Source organism: Cydia fagiglandana, chromosome 8 (assembly GCF_963556715.1).
Source record: "Cydia fagiglandana chromosome 8, ilCydFagi1.1, whole genome shotgun sequence".
NCBI classification, from domain to species: domain Eukaryota; kingdom Metazoa; phylum Arthropoda; class Insecta; order Lepidoptera; family Tortricidae; genus Cydia; species Cydia fagiglandana.
The window spans coordinates 18,745,980-18,763,136 of NC_085939.1; the positions used below are offsets into that span (position 1 = coordinate 18,745,980).

Below are 17,157 nucleotides of genomic sequence, written 5' to 3' on the forward strand. Positions count from 1 at the left end.
CGCCGAGTTATCGCGTACTGTTCAGGACTTTTTAAAGCGATAAAGGCAGTAAAGCTCTACTGACCTACATATAACTAGTTGAGTGCAGAAATACGCCTGACCAATTTTTTTTTATATGTCAAACCAAAAATTGACGTGAATGGAGGACGTGTGTCTGTGAATACTGAGTACGACGGCATAGTCGTTTTAATTCGGCTACTTAAAATTAGTGCATTGATTACGTTTCACATGATAGAATTTACCAAAACCAAGCAATCAAAACCCTATATAAAAGACATTGTGACTTAATAACAGTGCAAACACAGCAATGGGTAAAGCTAAAAAGGGAAAAAAACTGCAGAATGCCGAGGACGGGTAATTTTCCCTGCATATATTTTATTTGCCACTACGAGGCATATTTAGACAGATTAATAATAAATTAATCTTTTCAGCGACAGCGACGTGGAAACCACTAACATCGAGAGCGTGAAACCTTCGCAAACGAAAGGAAAGAAGTAAGTTATTTTTAGGTTAAGTACTTTCCAAAATCTGACCAGCTGTGGCCTATTTTATAAAGCTACAAGTTACAATTTACAAGTGGAAGTCTCTTTCTAACCCTATGTGTTAAGAACGAGACTTCCGCTTGTAAATTGTAACTTGTAGCTTTGTAAAATAGGCCACTGGTGGTTGCATGGAATGACGTGAGACTGCAATTTCGCACGTATTTTTTAAATTGTACCGCTCTTGATAGAACTGTATTTTTGAGTAAGAAATTATGGGCTATGTGGCACTAGTATTTATTTACTTGAATATTGTATGTACACAATATTGTGTAAGTAAAGAAACCGTCAATTACTCATACATTGTTATTATTATTCATAATTGTTTAAAAACCTTACCTAACTATGTAATTATGTATGGTCTCACAAATTTACCATGATTGGTCAATAGGGTTTGACTAGTTAAATCAGTTTCTTTGTTCCAACAGTCATATAATTTAAGAATGATCTTTGGACAGGATATCCTTTTTAATGATTCAACCAATTTTTTCAGAATTGCAGTAGATTCCGATGAGAGTGAGGATGAAAAGCCTAAAGCTAAATCAAAGCACAAGAAGTCGGTAGATGAGGATGTCAAAGAAGTCACAAAGAACATTAAAAATGTTTCAATATCTAAGAAGTCTCAAAAGAAGAAGGCTGAAGCTAGCAGTGAAGGTATGAATTATTACAATATTTAGGTTGACTCAGTAAAAATAGAAAAAAAATAAAAAACTGGCCAAGTGTGAGTCGGACTCGCGCATGAAGGGTCCCATACCATTACAAAAAAACTGCAAAAAAAATCATGGGAGTCCCACTTAAATTTTTATTTTATTTTGTTTTTAGTATTTGTTGTTATAGCGGCAACAGAAATACATCATCTGTGAAAATTTCAACTGTCTAGCTATCACGGTTCACAAGATACAGCCTGGTGATGGTGGAGCCTTAGTAATAGGGTCCCGTTTTACCCTATTACCCTTTGGGTATGGAAGCCTAAAAATTAAGTCATACTAGACTGGCCACAAAATTATGAATAAGCACTTACACAAACATAGTTATTTATGTGCCATTGTCCTTAAAAACTAAAATTCATATACTTAATTCACTTAAGCTAACTGTAGTTAATGTTATTTTTTTATTTAAACTATTGCACTAAATAGAAAAAAATATATAAATGGCATGGCATATTATACATATGTCAGCTTACCTACATTAAAAACCCATCAATTATTTTGCTAACACAGAATACACAGATTTAAATAAATATCACAAATGAACATTGTAGTGACAGATTGCAAGTGAATTTTAATTGTTTTCTTTATGAAACATAATATATGTTTGTAACTAATTTCACTTTAGCACTAATTTATATGAAAATTAATTGTTCAATACAAATTGTTACTAATAACACAAAGTTTAATAAATTAATTAGCTTATACTTAATGTACAAACTCCCATGTCACTTTACGACAATAATCTGAGTCTCGGCTTGTCTTGATACTTGGCACTTATACAATAAGGAAGTGCATATTTGGCACCGTCATATAATTATTGCCAGTGTTTATTTGTAGTGTAAATAGCCAACATGTCTATGGGTAAATTTATATTATGTTTATATTATGCATGTTTATTGTATGGTTAACCTGAAAAGTTTCTAAATTGGACTGCATTATGGAATAACGAACTACTTAGTTAGTTATAACGAACTACTTAGTTCGTTATTCCATAACGCAGTCCAATTGATATGATGGTAGATGACTCTGATAGAATGATACAATGTATCATGTTATATGAAAATGACAGTGTACGTCTTTTTCAATTATATGGTGTTAAAAAGTAACAGTAATATAGCATTTGAACCGTTTCAGTGACTTTTGAGGCTGGTTGTACACTTTTAATTATTATTTTTATTAATAGCATATAAATTTTAAATATCATCTGTCAATTCATTTCCGTCAGTAGAAATAGCGGCAAATTTAAAAAATGCAGGCTTGAAGGTTGACCATCCCATAAAAAATTTGAAATTTGCGCCTTTTGCTACTGACATACTTGTTTGACGGCTATAAATATAATATTTTATTTTGCTGTTGAACAGATGAGTCTGATGATGAACCGCTACCAAAATCAGGCAAAGGAAAGAAGGCAGCAGATAAAAGTGCTTTCTCCTTCTTGGAAATAGAGGATTCGGCAGAGTCGTTACCCGATGCTGCTATTTCTTCCGAAGATGAAAAACCTCAGAAGCCACAGAAAAAAGCTCAAGAAAAAAAAGAACCCACCGGCAAGAAAGGTAAAAAAGCCAAAAGGAAGAAGGATGATAGCGATGATGACTTGGAAAAGGTACTTGCTGAACTAGAAATGGAATATGCTGGAGTTAAGAAGGAACCTACACCGCCCACTGAAGGAGAGAAACCGGCTGAGCCACTTGATGAGAAACCTAAATCCAAGAAAAAGGGTAATAAAGAGGACACCAAAATAGAACCTGAAGAAGAAAAAGAAGGCAGTGATAATGAACTTGATGTGACAATCAAGACGGCTGCCCAGAAAAAGAAGGAAAAAAAAGAGAGGGAAAAACAGAAAAAACTAGAAGCCAAGAAAAAGGAACAGGAAGGTAAAAAGGATGAACCTAAAGCAGAAGTTAAAGATGAAAAGAAGGAAGAAGTTAAGGCTGAGGAACCAGCTAAGGCGCCATCTGAAGAAAAAGAAGGTGGAGACACCCCCGCTACAGAAGGTAAAAAGAAGAAGAAAGGTAAAGGCAAAGAAGAAAAAGAGGAAAAAGATGACAAAGGTAAAAAAGGTCCTGCTAAGAAGACTATTGCTGCTATGCAGGAAGCTCTTAAGAAAATTAAAGAAGAGGAGGAACGTTTAAAGAAGGAAGAAGAAGAAAGGATAAAACAGGAGGAGGAACGTGAGCGGCAAAGACTTGAAGCTATTAGATTAGAAAAAGAACGCAAAGAAAGGAAAAAACAGAAGGAAAAGGATCGCAAAGAGCGTCTTAAAGCCGAAGGGAAGCTTCTAACACCTAAACAGAAGGCAGAGAAAGCTAGAGCTCAAGCTATGCTGGAGTCTCTGAAAGCACAGGGTATCGAAGTAGGTGGGTCGGAAAAGAAACCACCAAGGCCTGGCACGAGGGTTAAACCTACGAAGCTCAAGAGTCAGATGTCGCAGGACGCTCCGTCGACTCCTCAGGAGGAGAAGAAAGTTGAATTGGAAATTGTAGATAAAAAGGTGAGGTATTTATTTATATAGTCTAGTACTCTGTACTTCAAACATTATTGTTTAGTGACAAATTTGCCCAGCAGTGGGACACTATGACGGGCTAAGAAAAAAAAAGGTTCACTCGTATTTCTTTTTAAAATCAAATCGTGGTCCAGGGGGCATAACATTGGAAATAAGCTAGATAAATTGGCCCATTTTAGAAAGTAAATATCTGCCCATCTTATTGGTAATAAAAAAAATGGCAGTTGCTAAGTTTTGCGTGTGATACAGTTGACAAGCCGATAATAATCGTTTGTTCTTTTTCGACGTATTGGTATGATGGAAAGGGACAGACGATTATTATCGGCTTGTCAACTTAAGTAAACGTTTAAGGGGGTTAAACTGCAGTATCTTTACAGTCAGTGTTAATAGAAGCGGACAGAACTAGACAGGTTTAACGCGTAGATGCTGACTGTACTAAATTAGGAAGATTTTTTTACATTAATCCGTTTCTCTAACATTTAACAAATACAACATGATTTTTAGGAGGAACCTAAAAAGCAGGAGAAGAAAGAAGAAGAAGAAGGCATCAAAGACTCATGGGATGCGGAGTCCTCTGAAGAGGAACCAGAACCGGAACCGCAGCCCGAGCCCGCCAAGCCTGCACCCCCCGCCCCCGCTAAGGAAAAAACACCCGCCAAGGTATGTGGAGCAGAGAGAGCTATATTAGTAGAGTAAAATTGACTATGTACGCAGTTACCTGTCATTGTAAGTACATTAATATACGAATAGGTTTGAAGAAGGCATCAAAAACGCATGGGACGCGGAGTCGACCGGGGCCGCCGAGCGCCAAGTGAAGTGTAGAGTCATATGTAGAGCAACACACACACACACACACACACACACACACAGTAACGTATTATGCTATCTAACGGTAACTACACAAATTGTCTCAATATATAAAGTACTTAGTGCTCATTTAGACGATGCGAGAACTCGCATGCAAGTTTCATTACATTGCGGGTTGCGGTCGGGCGGTTGGATTGGACATAACCAACAGTCCGTAATGTAACTAAAATCGCATGCTGGTTCGCGCGCCGTCTAAATCAGCCCTTATAGTCCAACAAGAAATTGTAGAAATTTATCGAGGGCGGCACTTCCTACGTAGCTGTCACATTTTTCACGTAAAATGCTCATACATGGCAACCTTTTTTTATACCACATGGCGGCAAACAGATGTGGTATTTTATTTCTATTTTATGTCGCACTATAAGTAGGCTAACTGAATTAGCATGACAAATACGAACGTTTTTGAAATAACGCGATGGGAAAGAATTATTCACTACTGAAAAACGGTCGTCACATAGGATCCGGATCCGCACGCTTCCTGTGCGAGCATCGCTATGCACGTCTATATACTACATGGTACTATGTAATTTCATTTTGAATGACATGTTTTTTATTTACTTGTTTCTTTTTAGAAAGTGGAAGAAGAAGAAAGCTCTTCCGAGGAAGAAGATAGTTCAGACGAAGACTCCAGCTCTGATGAGGATTCTGATGATGAAGGGATGACCGATGCTCAGAAAAAGAGGGAGCTTATCTTGAAGAGATTAGAGGTAAGATTAAATGAATAAGATAGTGTTATGAAATAACGTTATTTTTTGTTGAAATTGAATCTTTCGGGCAAAATTTCACTGACTCCAGCGAGATTCAAATGAATGAATGAATGATCCGATCGCTCTAAACAACTGAGCTGACATAACTTGCTCGACCCGTGAGAATCTTTTCATCACTTTCTGTTTTGTTAAGAGTATACCAACCTTATTTAATGACACTGAACTCTTATTAAGAAATCATTAACAACATTTAATTAATTAAAATCATTTGAAACTTCTTGGAAATATTGTAGTGGTTTGGATTTTAGGCTTTAATTGAAACATGATTTTAAATTTGTTTAATTTTCTTCAAACTTTTTGATCCGTGTGCCACGGCTTCTGACAATTTAACCTGTCACTAACTAATTAACTAATTCTCGTAAATATCCCCAGAAACGTAAAGAAGAGAACGAGTTAAACAAACAGAATAACCCTCTCCGCGCGGCCGTCGTCTGCGTACTCGGCCACGTCGACACCGGAAAGACGAAAATTCTGGACAAACTTCGTCGGACCAACGTTCAAGATGGCGAAGCTGGGGGCATCACGCAACAGATAGGCGCTACTAATGTGCCTATTGAGAATATTAAGGAGCAAACGAAACATGTTAAAGGGGTAAGTAGATAGTCAGCAATCATAGTATTAGGTTATCGGAAAGACGAAAATTCTGGACAAACTGCATAGGACTAACGTACAAGATGGCTAAGCTAGGAGCATCACACAACACGCTACTAATGTGCCTATTAAGGCCCACTTGCACCATTCTACTAACCCGGGGTTAACTAAATGGAGAGATTGGCTAGATGGCTAGGCAGCTAAAAGCTGCAAGTGCGAGTCAGACTCGCCCACCGAGGGTTCCGTACTTTTTAGTACTTGTTATAGCGGCAACAGAAATATATCATCTGTGAAATTTTCAACTGCCTAGCTGTCATTCATGATAGAGCCTGGTGACAGACAGACGGACAGTGGGAGTCTTAGTAATAGGGAGTTAGGGACTCGTTTTTACCCTTTGGGTACGGAACCCGAATAAAAATTAAAAATTATTGGCATGGATTGTATTAAAAAAAATGTGATTGGTTAGCTCAAATTGTTAAAATAAAGTATCCTGTTTTGATACTGCATTGTTATGTTCAATTTTAGAAACGATTCGGGTAATTTACCCTCATTATTACTGATATTGAGACTATTATTGAAATAGTTCTGTAAGTACCTAAACGTTTAAGCAGGTATAAGTATATCAATTATATCATGTTGTTTGTATGTACAAGGATACCTATATTTTTAGAGCTAAGCCAAGAAAAGTCTGCAGCAATTTTGATAGCCCACGCAGTGCAAATGTTACTTATACCAAAAAGAATAGATGGTATAGAGGGGCCCTGTCACTGTAAATTTTGTAGTCACAGTAAATTTACTGCCATCTACCGACACACGACTAAAGCTCAAAATTATCAAAAAAATGTACATATTATATGGATAAATGATTTTATTATTTTTATTTCATTTTGATCCATGTTCATTCACTGATATATGTGTTAAAATTGTTACATATGAAACGGTGTCGTCACGCCATCTAGCCGAGTATAGGCTAAAGGTGTGTGCGGCATCTATCCGAGAATGACTTTTTCTTGATTTCCGAGGCACGTTTTTTCCTTAGACTTTATTCATCTTATACGAAGTTACATATGTCTTTGCTTATACGTAATACCATAATTTCATAGAAGTTTGACGTTTAAAATAACACTTTCACTGCGTGGGCTATCAAAATTGCTGCAGACTTTTCTTGGTCTAACTCTACCTACACAGTATACTACACAGTAATAGGAGAAAAAAATGGGCCATGATGTTTATTTCCATTTCGTTACCATCTTTCATGCGCTTAGCTTTCTATGACATTGGGTAGATAGATAGATCTTTATTTGGTATTAATCATACACCGTAATAAAATTAATTACAAAAATTATAATAAATTAAAATTGTACTGTATAATTAAAATTGTAATTGTATTGTTAACGGAATGCAATTGGAAATTTTGGGACACTTTTTTTCCTACGTCGCAAGTGCTCGTGATTCTCAGTGTTACAGATGGGAACAAGGGGTTTTTAGAGAATTTTGGTTTTGAAAGACATACTACAAATTAAATTGTATCATACTGTTTAATATAGCTTAAAAATACAATGTTATGGGGCTTTCAGCATTGAAATATATGTAAAGGCCTTACGGGCCCTAAGAATGGTGCTAGTTCAGCGGTGTCACTCAAGAATTCTAGCCAATGGTGCAGTCTAACGCAACTGTTGTGACCAATCGCGCGAGTGATGCGAACACATCAACCAATCGCGTTGTGGTTTTAGACTGCACGATTGGCTCGAATTCGTGTGCGTGGCTCCGCTGTACTGGGCTATAACCGCTAAAATCGAAGTTCGCAAATTGCGGGCATTTTTCTCTGTCACTCTAATTACACCTTCATTGGAGTAAAAGGGAAAGATCCCCGCAATTTGCGAATTTCTGTTTTCGCGGTAGCCACTCTGGCCCCATTCAGATTGCCCGTAAGGCCCCGTCCTTAGATATGTCAATGGCTTTGTGGTTTGTGTGGCGATAGAAAGGCAAGTGCTGGGAGCTGAAGACTCCGGCATATGTCTCGTGAGGATGCGGTGCTGTTATTGGCTAAATATCACACGATTATAGGTGTTATGATTATAGTTCGTTTTTTTTAGCATTAGAAATAAGGTAAACTATCTTGATGTGTCTTTTAATTAAAAAACACATTTTAAAAATAAGTTACGGCAAATATGTAACAATTATGAATCTAATACGATCATTTATATTCTTCTACTTTCATAAGTAATAGTTTTTGATTTTTTAAAAGCGTTTTTCAATTAAAAGACATGTCAAGATCGCTTACCTTCTTGCAAGTTCTTTCTAATGCTAAAAAAAACGAACTATAGGTTCGGCTCGATACAGTGCAAATATGTGCTTTGTGTAATGAAAATGAGGTCGAAATTCAAAGAAACTTAAAATTAAGTGGTAAACGCAGCAAGCTAATTTCGAAAACATTAAATAGAAGCCTCAGTATTTAACTCTAGGATTTTTGAACAAGGTGTATATGTCAACGGTGGCCATAGTTTCCTTGTTCTGGTTCTGCAATAGTGTGAATTCCACTTTGCACTTTTCGAAGGGCCAGACGTTAGGGAAATCCTGTGCCGGCACTGTGATGTTCATTATCTTGTGTGTGCCCTGAAAAATATTAAAAAAATACGTATTTCTCTTTATTTTTTTTTCACATCACCTATTCGAAAAAGGGCTTTTTCTTCCCCGCTAGGAGGGACACGATTTTTTCTTTCTTGCATACTATTTTTTTTGGTCAAATAATACATATTTTGGAACATAACAATTTCTTCATAGTTGATGTGTCATACGGTATCAAAATTATTTCGTCTTGGGCGTTAACACTTGAATCCCTCATTACGCTCAGGATTCTACTTTAGAATCCCTCACTACGTTCGGAATTCTATTGTAGAATCCATATCGCTTCATTCAGGATTCAATGTACGCCCTTGACGGAAATATATCATTTTGATCCTTTGTAACACAAACTACTATTGTCTTTTTACCCGACTGCGCGACGCAAAGGAGGGTAATGTGTTTAATAGTCAGAATTCGATACAATATTGTGGATAAGTATACATACATATACAGTGTGGAAATAATTAATGGGCCCTGGACGGAAAGTACCTTAAAGCCTTATGTTAGCTCATTTTACTTAAAGAAAACATATTTTTATTTTTAAAAACTACAATCAAAGATTTTTTTTAAATTCGCTAGCCTTGCCCGGGAATCGAACCGACGTAAAATTCAAATAATACTAAATATTCGATTTTATGGATATTTTGTACGATAGGTGAGTGTAATTTTAATTTTATCAACTGTATCGACTAGTGGAATAAATAAAATAGCGAGTGTTTTTTTTAGTCGGTTCTATTCCCGGACGAGACTAAGCGAATTAAAAAAAAGCTGCAAAACGTCGTGATGCGCGCTCAAGCGAAATGCTCCAGCAATAAATTATCGTTCATATTTGCTGGACTAGGCCGGAAAAATAACTATTACCAACCGGTGGTAAAGGGCACGGCATGCCTATCATTTGGAACGCCTTGCCCAGGTATTTGTCTTTGTTGATGGACTCGCATATCCTTTCAAACTTCAGTTCCACGAAGCTGCGTTTGTACTCGTTGTGCAGAAACTCGAAGAAGATCAAGTGCAACTGCAAATACATAAGAAATGATTGCGTTAGGGCTTATTTAGACGGCGCGCGAACTCGCATGTGATTTTAGTTACATTGCGGACTGTTGGTTACGTCCAATTCAACCGACCGATGAAAACCCGCAATTTAATGAAACTCGCATGCGAGTTCTCGCATCGTCTAAATGAGCCCTTATTCATATACGCGTTACTGGCCTGAATTAGCTATGATTCGATTGTCTTTATCTGTCATTTTGACTTATGTATTTGTAAGAAAGAGATATAACATAACTAGTCTAGCATGAATTGCGTTCTCGCGTCCTTCAAGTATGGACTCGCGCGCGAGAACGCAACTTATTTTATATGCACGTGTATTTGCAATGCCCTTGTAGGGTAACATGTTGTTGTTATTGTACTTGTAGAGTAAGATCAATATATGAGCAATAAACATATTCTACTCTATTCTATAAGAACCAAAGACGGCATTTGACGTCGATCGATTTTTGATGAAAAGAAAATCTACTGAAAAACACCCCACTTTTAGTTTGGCATTATAAATTCAAAAACTAAATTTTACACCCCTGGCGTCATTGGCATGGCAAATGGATGCGCCGTTTGGCGTGCAAAAGGTTATGGCTCATCTACACGATGGGCCAACGCCGGCCACTCCAAGGCTTAGAGGGAGCAAGTGATATTGCTATCTCATTCTACCGCATGGCTGCGTCCCTGGGAGTGGCCGGCGTTGGCCCATCGTGTAGAGGAGCCATTAAAGTCGGAACGGTTGTCCTCGTGTCTTTACTTACTGAAACATTGTCGCCGAACTCCATCTTGGTGGTTCCCTCGATGTTGACGTAATAACCGCTTTTCCTTCCGTATCTCCTCACTTTGAGGGTTCCGTTCGGGTATATGTACTTCTCATTGATATGCGTCACCGTTGCTCGCTCAGGGATCACCTGTAGACTCTAAATAATACAAATAGTCTTAACATACAGTAGGTATCATATCATATCATATCATGTATACCATTGTGATCATGTTCATTTGTACATTTGGTCTTACATTTGGCAAGTAGGTACATGATACCCTGCTAGGGTGTACAATATAGGATTTTAACTTATCCCTAATTTTAATATTTCAAGAAATATTAAATGTCAAAGAAATAAATAATAACAAATTAACACTAATTCATGCATGAAAGATATTCACATAATCATTAATAATCATAAAACATAGTCATTCTAAAAAATAAACATTAACAATAAAATATAAAAATTAAAATAAAATTTATAAACTATCATTTTACATAATCAAATTTTCATCATTAAAAAAGTCTCCCATTGAATAATAACATTTTTCTAATAACATTTCCTTTAACTGTTTCTTAAATAATTTATCGCTAATTTCAAGATTCAGGAAACTAAGCACTTTATTCATTATACGCACACATCGACAGTAAGGGCCGTTTTTTACCATAGCTAATTTGGAGGGTGGCAATAATAATTGAGGACCGACTGGTTTGCGATTTGGTCTTGACAGTTTTTTTATCTCAAACAACTGAAGGTGACTTTTTACAAATAACCTACCTACCTAAATCTACGTAGATCGTACAAGTACCTACGTAAATCTACGACAAACACCAATATAGCTACATATGACTTGCTTTTTAGCAGAAGCTATTGGCAAATCAAATTACATACATACATACATACATATAATCACGCCTATTTCCCGGAGGGGTAGGCAGAGACCACGGATTTCCACTTGCTACGATCCTGACATACCTCTTTCGCAGATCAAATTAGATCCAAGAAAAGCGTTTAGAGGAATTAATTCCCAGCACGCCAGAAATCATTTTAATACCTTAAATTATGTATGATTTTAAGCTTTGAAAAGTCATTAAAGATGTGATATAAACTTACTATGATATGTGTCCAGTACAGTGTGAAAAAAACTGCAGTTAGTAACAAACATTTGAACTCGTACATGTTTGAAAGAACACTGAAAATAACAAAACTGTGTTTTTTGCGTGCGGAAGTCAGCATTTTGTCCCGGTTGTTCATTTAAAATAGTTAATTTGCAGAATTTCTGCAAAATTATTATGCGATAATATCATGTATATTATTGAAAGTCTAAAGCAATTACCGGGTTGTATTCAAAAATGCTTCTACGCCAGCTGAAATAACTATACATATTACTAATATTGTAAATTCGAAAGCAAACAGTTACTAGGAGAGACAGATCTGTGTCTTTAACCGCACTTTAACCGCTAAAACGATTTAGGTACATGATATTTGGTATGAAAATAGTTTGACTTCCGGGGAAAGACGGGATAGTGTTTATTTTCCTTTTTTTTAGATTAGAAATTTTATAATATGACCGCTGGTGGCCTAGCGGTAAGAGCGTGCAACTTTCAATCTGGAGGTCGCGGGTTCGAACCCCGGCTCGTACCAATGAGTTTTTCGGAGCTACTGTACGAAATATCATTTGATATTTACCAGTCGCTTTTCGGTGAAGGAAAACATCGTGAGGAAACCGGACTAATCCCAATAAGGCCTAGTTTACCCCCTGGGTTGGAAGGTCAGATGGCAGTCGCTTTCGTAAAGATTAGTGCCTACGCCAATTCTTGGGATTAGTTGCCCGGACCCCAGGCTCCCATGAGCCGTGGCAAAATGCCGGGACAACGCGAGGAATGATGATGAGAAATTTTATAATCTCAAAAGTAGTGATACTTCTCCTCCAAAATTAAATTAAATTATAGTGTCCTTTACATATAATTGGACAGTCGCCATCAGATATATCTGAGCGGCCGAGGTGGTTTCCGAAGAGAAAGTAAATTATTACTACCTTTGAGGTTAGAACAATTATAATTTTAATTACTTATAATTTTGAGCTTACTAAAAACGGGGTATAATAAATTTCTAAATGTTGTTTGACGACCTATCTGGCCTAGTGGGTAGTGACCCTGCCTGTGAAGCTGATGGTCCTGGGTTCGAATCTCAGTATTATTTGTGTGATGACACAGATATTTTCCTGAGTCATGGTTGTTTTCTATGTATTTAAGTATTTATTATAATATATACATCATTGCCTGAGTACCCACAACACAACTTAACCTGTGGGTTGTGTTGTGGGTACCCAGGTGTAAGTGTGTGCACATATCCCACAGGAAACTCAAGGCTTACTAGGCAAGACTAAGGTCAATCTGTGTAAGAATATCCTATGATATATTTATTTTTATTTCATCATCATCATCATCTCAGACATAAGACGTCCACTGCTGAACATAGACTTCCCCCTTGGACCTCCATTCGTACCGGGTGGAAGCGACCCGCATCCAGCGTCTTCCGGCGGCCTTAACAAGGTCGTCTGTCCATCTTGTGGGTGGACGTCCTACGCTGCGCTTGCTAGTCCGTGGTCTCCACTCAGCACTTTTCGACCCCTATTTATTTTTATTTATTGTTGGACAGGTAAACGAGATCGCGTTCAAACTTCCCGGCCTGCTCATCATCGACACGCCCGGCCACGAGTCCTTCAGCAATCTGAGGAACAGGGGCTCCTCGCTCTGCGATATCGCCATCTTGGTAACAATTTATAGATATTTTAACCTTTTATTTTATACAGCATAACCCTGCTTGTCACTCGTACAGTCACCTGCAAAAACATGTTACTCTTTGAAGGCCGCAAAAATATGTGACACGATCTTATTTGTAGAGCCATAAGAGCGTGTCACATATTTTTGCGGCCTTCGAAGAGTAACATGTTATTGCATGTGACTGTACTATAGTTCGTTTTTTTTTTGCATTAAAAAGAAGGTAAACAATCTTGACGTGTCTTTTTATTAAAAAATATAGAAAATCGTTTAAAAAAATTCGTTTGTATTACGTATGAAAGCAAAAGAATGTAAAAGATTGTATATGATTTATAATTCTCACATATGTGTCGCTTAACTTCAAACTCGGGTAAATCCATTGAACCCTCTCAGCAAATATCTACCCTATTACGTTTTCTTAATACCAGAATCGCATAATCTGACAGATGGATTTACCCGAGTTTGAAGTTAAGCGACTCATATTTGCTGTGACTTTCATTAAATTTTTCAATGGTGATTTTCATTAAAAAGACATGTCATGATCGCTTACCTTCTCTCTAATGTTAAAAAAACGAACTATAATTGGGGGGAAAGTGGTTAAACCTATATATTTCAAAGTTTGATATGAACATATGAAGTGACTATAATATTAAAATCTTGTCAAAAGTCTGCCAATGCTAATATGATTACTTGATTAGTAATATTTTTTTATTACAATTTGTAGTTAGTTAGATATTTATGTACTTAATGTTTTATTTTTGTGCCTTACTATATTTTGTAAACTATTCTAATTACGCGGCTCGGCTCTAATATTTGGCCCTTTCAACCTTCTGCCAGCAGTGCTACATTTTCTAAAAAAATAGTTATCTAAGACAGTATTTAAAAGGATCAATAATTTTTACACTTTTGTAAAATAAACAATCTTATTTTTTCAGGTGGTAGACATTATGCACGGCCTAGAGCCTCAAACAATAGAATCCATAAACCTGTTGAAACAGAAAAAGACCCCCTTCATAGTAGCCCTCAACAAAATAGATCGTCTATACGACTGGCAAAGCGCTCAACGTAAAGACGTCCGAGATATATTGAAAATGCAGGCTACTAATACGCAGATCGAGTTTGAGAAGCGAAGCAAGGATGTTATGCTGCAGTTTTCTGAACAGGTAATTTTTAAATCATATTAGGTATCCTGAAATAATAATATAGATCGTCTATACGACTGGCAAAGTGCTCAACGTAAAGACGTTCGAGACATATTGAAAATGCAGGCTACTAATACGCAGATCGAGTTTGAGAAGTGAAGCAAGGATGTTATGCTGCAGTTTTCTGAACAGGTAATTTTGAAATGATATCAGGTATCCTGAAATAATAATATACATCGTCTATACGACTGGCAAAGTGCTCAACGTAAAGACGTTCGAGATAGAATTTGAGAACCTACATTATTTGATCGTGTAATGTTTTCATCTACCTTCAACTGGCTTAAGGAGCCATTTGAAGGTAGATTTTGTTTACTTTTATTTAAATACCTAAAGATACAACTCTCCGCCGCAACAACTGCCTCCTTCCTGAACAACTGGCCGGAGGAAGCACCAAATCGGGAGTCGTGGAAATTAAGGGGAGAGGCCTTTGCCCAGCAGTGGGACACTCAAATCGGCTAGGAAAAAAAAAGATACAGAGTATAGTCTCGTGAAATTTTGTGGTCCATAATTTATTTTTTATTTCAGGGTCTAAACGCAGCGTTGTTCTACGAAAACCCCGACCCCCGTTCTTACGTCTCTCTGGTCCCTACTTCGGCAGTCACTGGGGAAGGCATGGGCAACCTTTTGGCGATGATAGTGCAAGCGTGCGAGGGGCCCTTGCACAAGAGATTGGTGTTCTCCCAACAGCTATTAGCAACAGTTCTTGAGGTAAGGGAAATGAAATGAAAAGAATTTATTTGACACAACAATCTTAAGATTAACAGATATGAAATACCTATAAGACATGGTTTTGTAACTTGTTGTCTCAAAGAGGATACCATCTCAGCATGTGTCGGAGCACATAGTGCAACGACGCTGATTTTCAGTGGTTCCTTAAACTTAAAACTTAATCCTTAAATTTTGTCCTGGCATGTTGTCACGGCTCATGGGAGCCTGGGGTCCGCTTGACAACTAATCCCATGATTTGACGTAGGCACTAGTTTTTATTAAAACGACTGTCATCTGACCTTCCAACCCAGAGGGTAAACTAGGCCTTATTGGGATTAGTCTGGTTTCCTCACGATGCTTTCCTTCATCGAAAAACGACTGGTAAATATCAAATGATATTTCGTACATAATTTCCGAAAAACTCATTGGTACGAGCCGGGGTTTGAACCCGCGACTACATTTCTTCTACAATAAATTTGTTAACTCTATCTAAATTCGATCTAAATACCATATTTTTAGGTGAAAGCTATCCCCGGTCTCGGAACGACAATCGACACTATCCTGATCAACGGAACCCTCCGGGAAGGCGATACTATGGTTCTCGCGGGCACAGACGGTCCGATTGTGACCCAGATCCGATCGCTGCTCATGCCGCAACCTATGAAGGAGTTGAGAGTCAAGGTAACTAACAAACCACTTGTACCATCCCACTAACCCTTTTTTTTTAGGGGGGAAAATGCATTCCGCATACCACCCGGGTGCGGGGGGTGACCCGAGTGGTTATGTGGGACTCCCGTCTAGGCTAATGAGGCCCACGGTATACCCACTAAAAACCCCCATATACCGCCTCGCTGCCCTATTGGTGGGGTAACGGGGACGCTTGCGTACTCATCCGCGACCCCACCGGCGGCAGCCGCCCACGAGCGGCTCCTTCCCCATCCCACTAACCCTGAGTTAACCGGTTAAACCGTTAATCCGGTTTCAAATTGTACTGGTAACCATGGTAACTCCAGGTTTAACCGGTTAATCCCGGGTTAGTGAATGGTGAAGTGGCCTTTTCTAGGAACATTTTCTTATATCCTAGAACCTAAAAAAATTAAAATGACAGATTTGTCAAACCGATTAAGGGTGGCCAGTTATTGACGAATGACTCTATTTTATATTGGCTGCATTTATATTTGTCCTAACTTTTATATGTCTCTTTTAACTAGAACGCCTATATGGAGTATAAAGAGGTAGTGGGCGCGCAGGGAGTCAAAATCGCAGCCAAGGAACTTGAAAAAGCCATCGCGGGTTTGAATCTGCTTGTGGCGCAGAAACCAGATGAGATCGACGTCTTGAAGTAAGCTATTCATTATGTTTGTTTAGAACCATTCAAGCAAGCATGCAATCTTCCTCGGCCGAAAGCCATAAGCACCGCAAATATATCACACTAGCACAGAATAAATAATAGTATAATAAAAAAAAAAGTACTAGGTACAGAAGACTCACTCTCTAATAAAACGCGTCTGTTACAATCAGGACAGGTATGGCCGCTAGGTGGCGACAGCGCCACGCGCGGCTTATGGCTAGCCAACAAAATTGGTGTGGAACTTATGTACTTTTAGTTACCTGTTGCAAAGCGACGAAATCGCGGAGTGAGCCACGCCTGACACGCGTGTATACATACGGATTGTCAAAATAAATTATGTAGCCGCTGTAAATTAACTGCCATCTTTCAACATAAGATAAATTTAGAACGCCATTTGACTTTGATCATTATATTTTCACTGATATGTGTTACCTTATTAAATATTAATATTAAAGCCATCTACTCGACTATAGGCCAAAGGTATGGTGCAATCTTTTCGAGCTGTGGCGCCATAACCTTCAGCCTACTCTCGAGTAGATGGCGTTTAATCGTCTGTCGAAAGATGGCAGAAAATGTACTGTAGCTACATAATTTACCATGACGTAACTCTCTATTTCGAATTCTCTTTGGTAGTAGCTACATATTTGCGGCGTTTGGTGTGGAGACCTCGGGGCCTCGCACTTGTCCGGTTTTTAATTTATTTCATGTCTTT

At 37.9% G+C, this 17,157-nt stretch overlaps 1 protein-coding gene across 1 annotated transcript in view; it reads left to right on the plus strand.

Moving 5' to 3' along the window:
* The first annotated feature begins 126 nt into the window (after positions 1 to 126).
* Positions 127 to 17,157, plus strand: part of LOC134666839 (eukaryotic translation initiation factor 5B) — a 46,827-nt gene continuing 29,796 nt past the window's right edge. The window contains exons 1-12 of the mRNA XM_063524156.1: positions 127 to 354; positions 432 to 494; positions 1,033 to 1,193; positions 2,611 to 3,740; positions 4,257 to 4,412; positions 5,192 to 5,326; positions 5,759 to 5,977; positions 13,063 to 13,176; positions 14,120 to 14,347; positions 14,912 to 15,094; positions 15,614 to 15,775; positions 16,306 to 16,436. Of these exons, the coding sequence (XP_063380226.1) occupies positions 308 to 354; positions 432 to 494; positions 1,033 to 1,193; positions 2,611 to 3,740; positions 4,257 to 4,412; positions 5,192 to 5,326; positions 5,759 to 5,977; positions 13,063 to 13,176; positions 14,120 to 14,347; positions 14,912 to 15,094; positions 15,614 to 15,775; positions 16,306 to 16,436 (2,729 nt within the window). The 5' untranslated portion in view covers positions 127 to 307. The remainder of the gene's footprint in view (positions 355 to 431; positions 495 to 1,032; positions 1,194 to 2,610; positions 3,741 to 4,256; positions 4,413 to 5,191; positions 5,327 to 5,758; positions 5,978 to 13,062; positions 13,177 to 14,119; positions 14,348 to 14,911; positions 15,095 to 15,613; positions 15,776 to 16,305; positions 16,437 to 17,157) is intronic.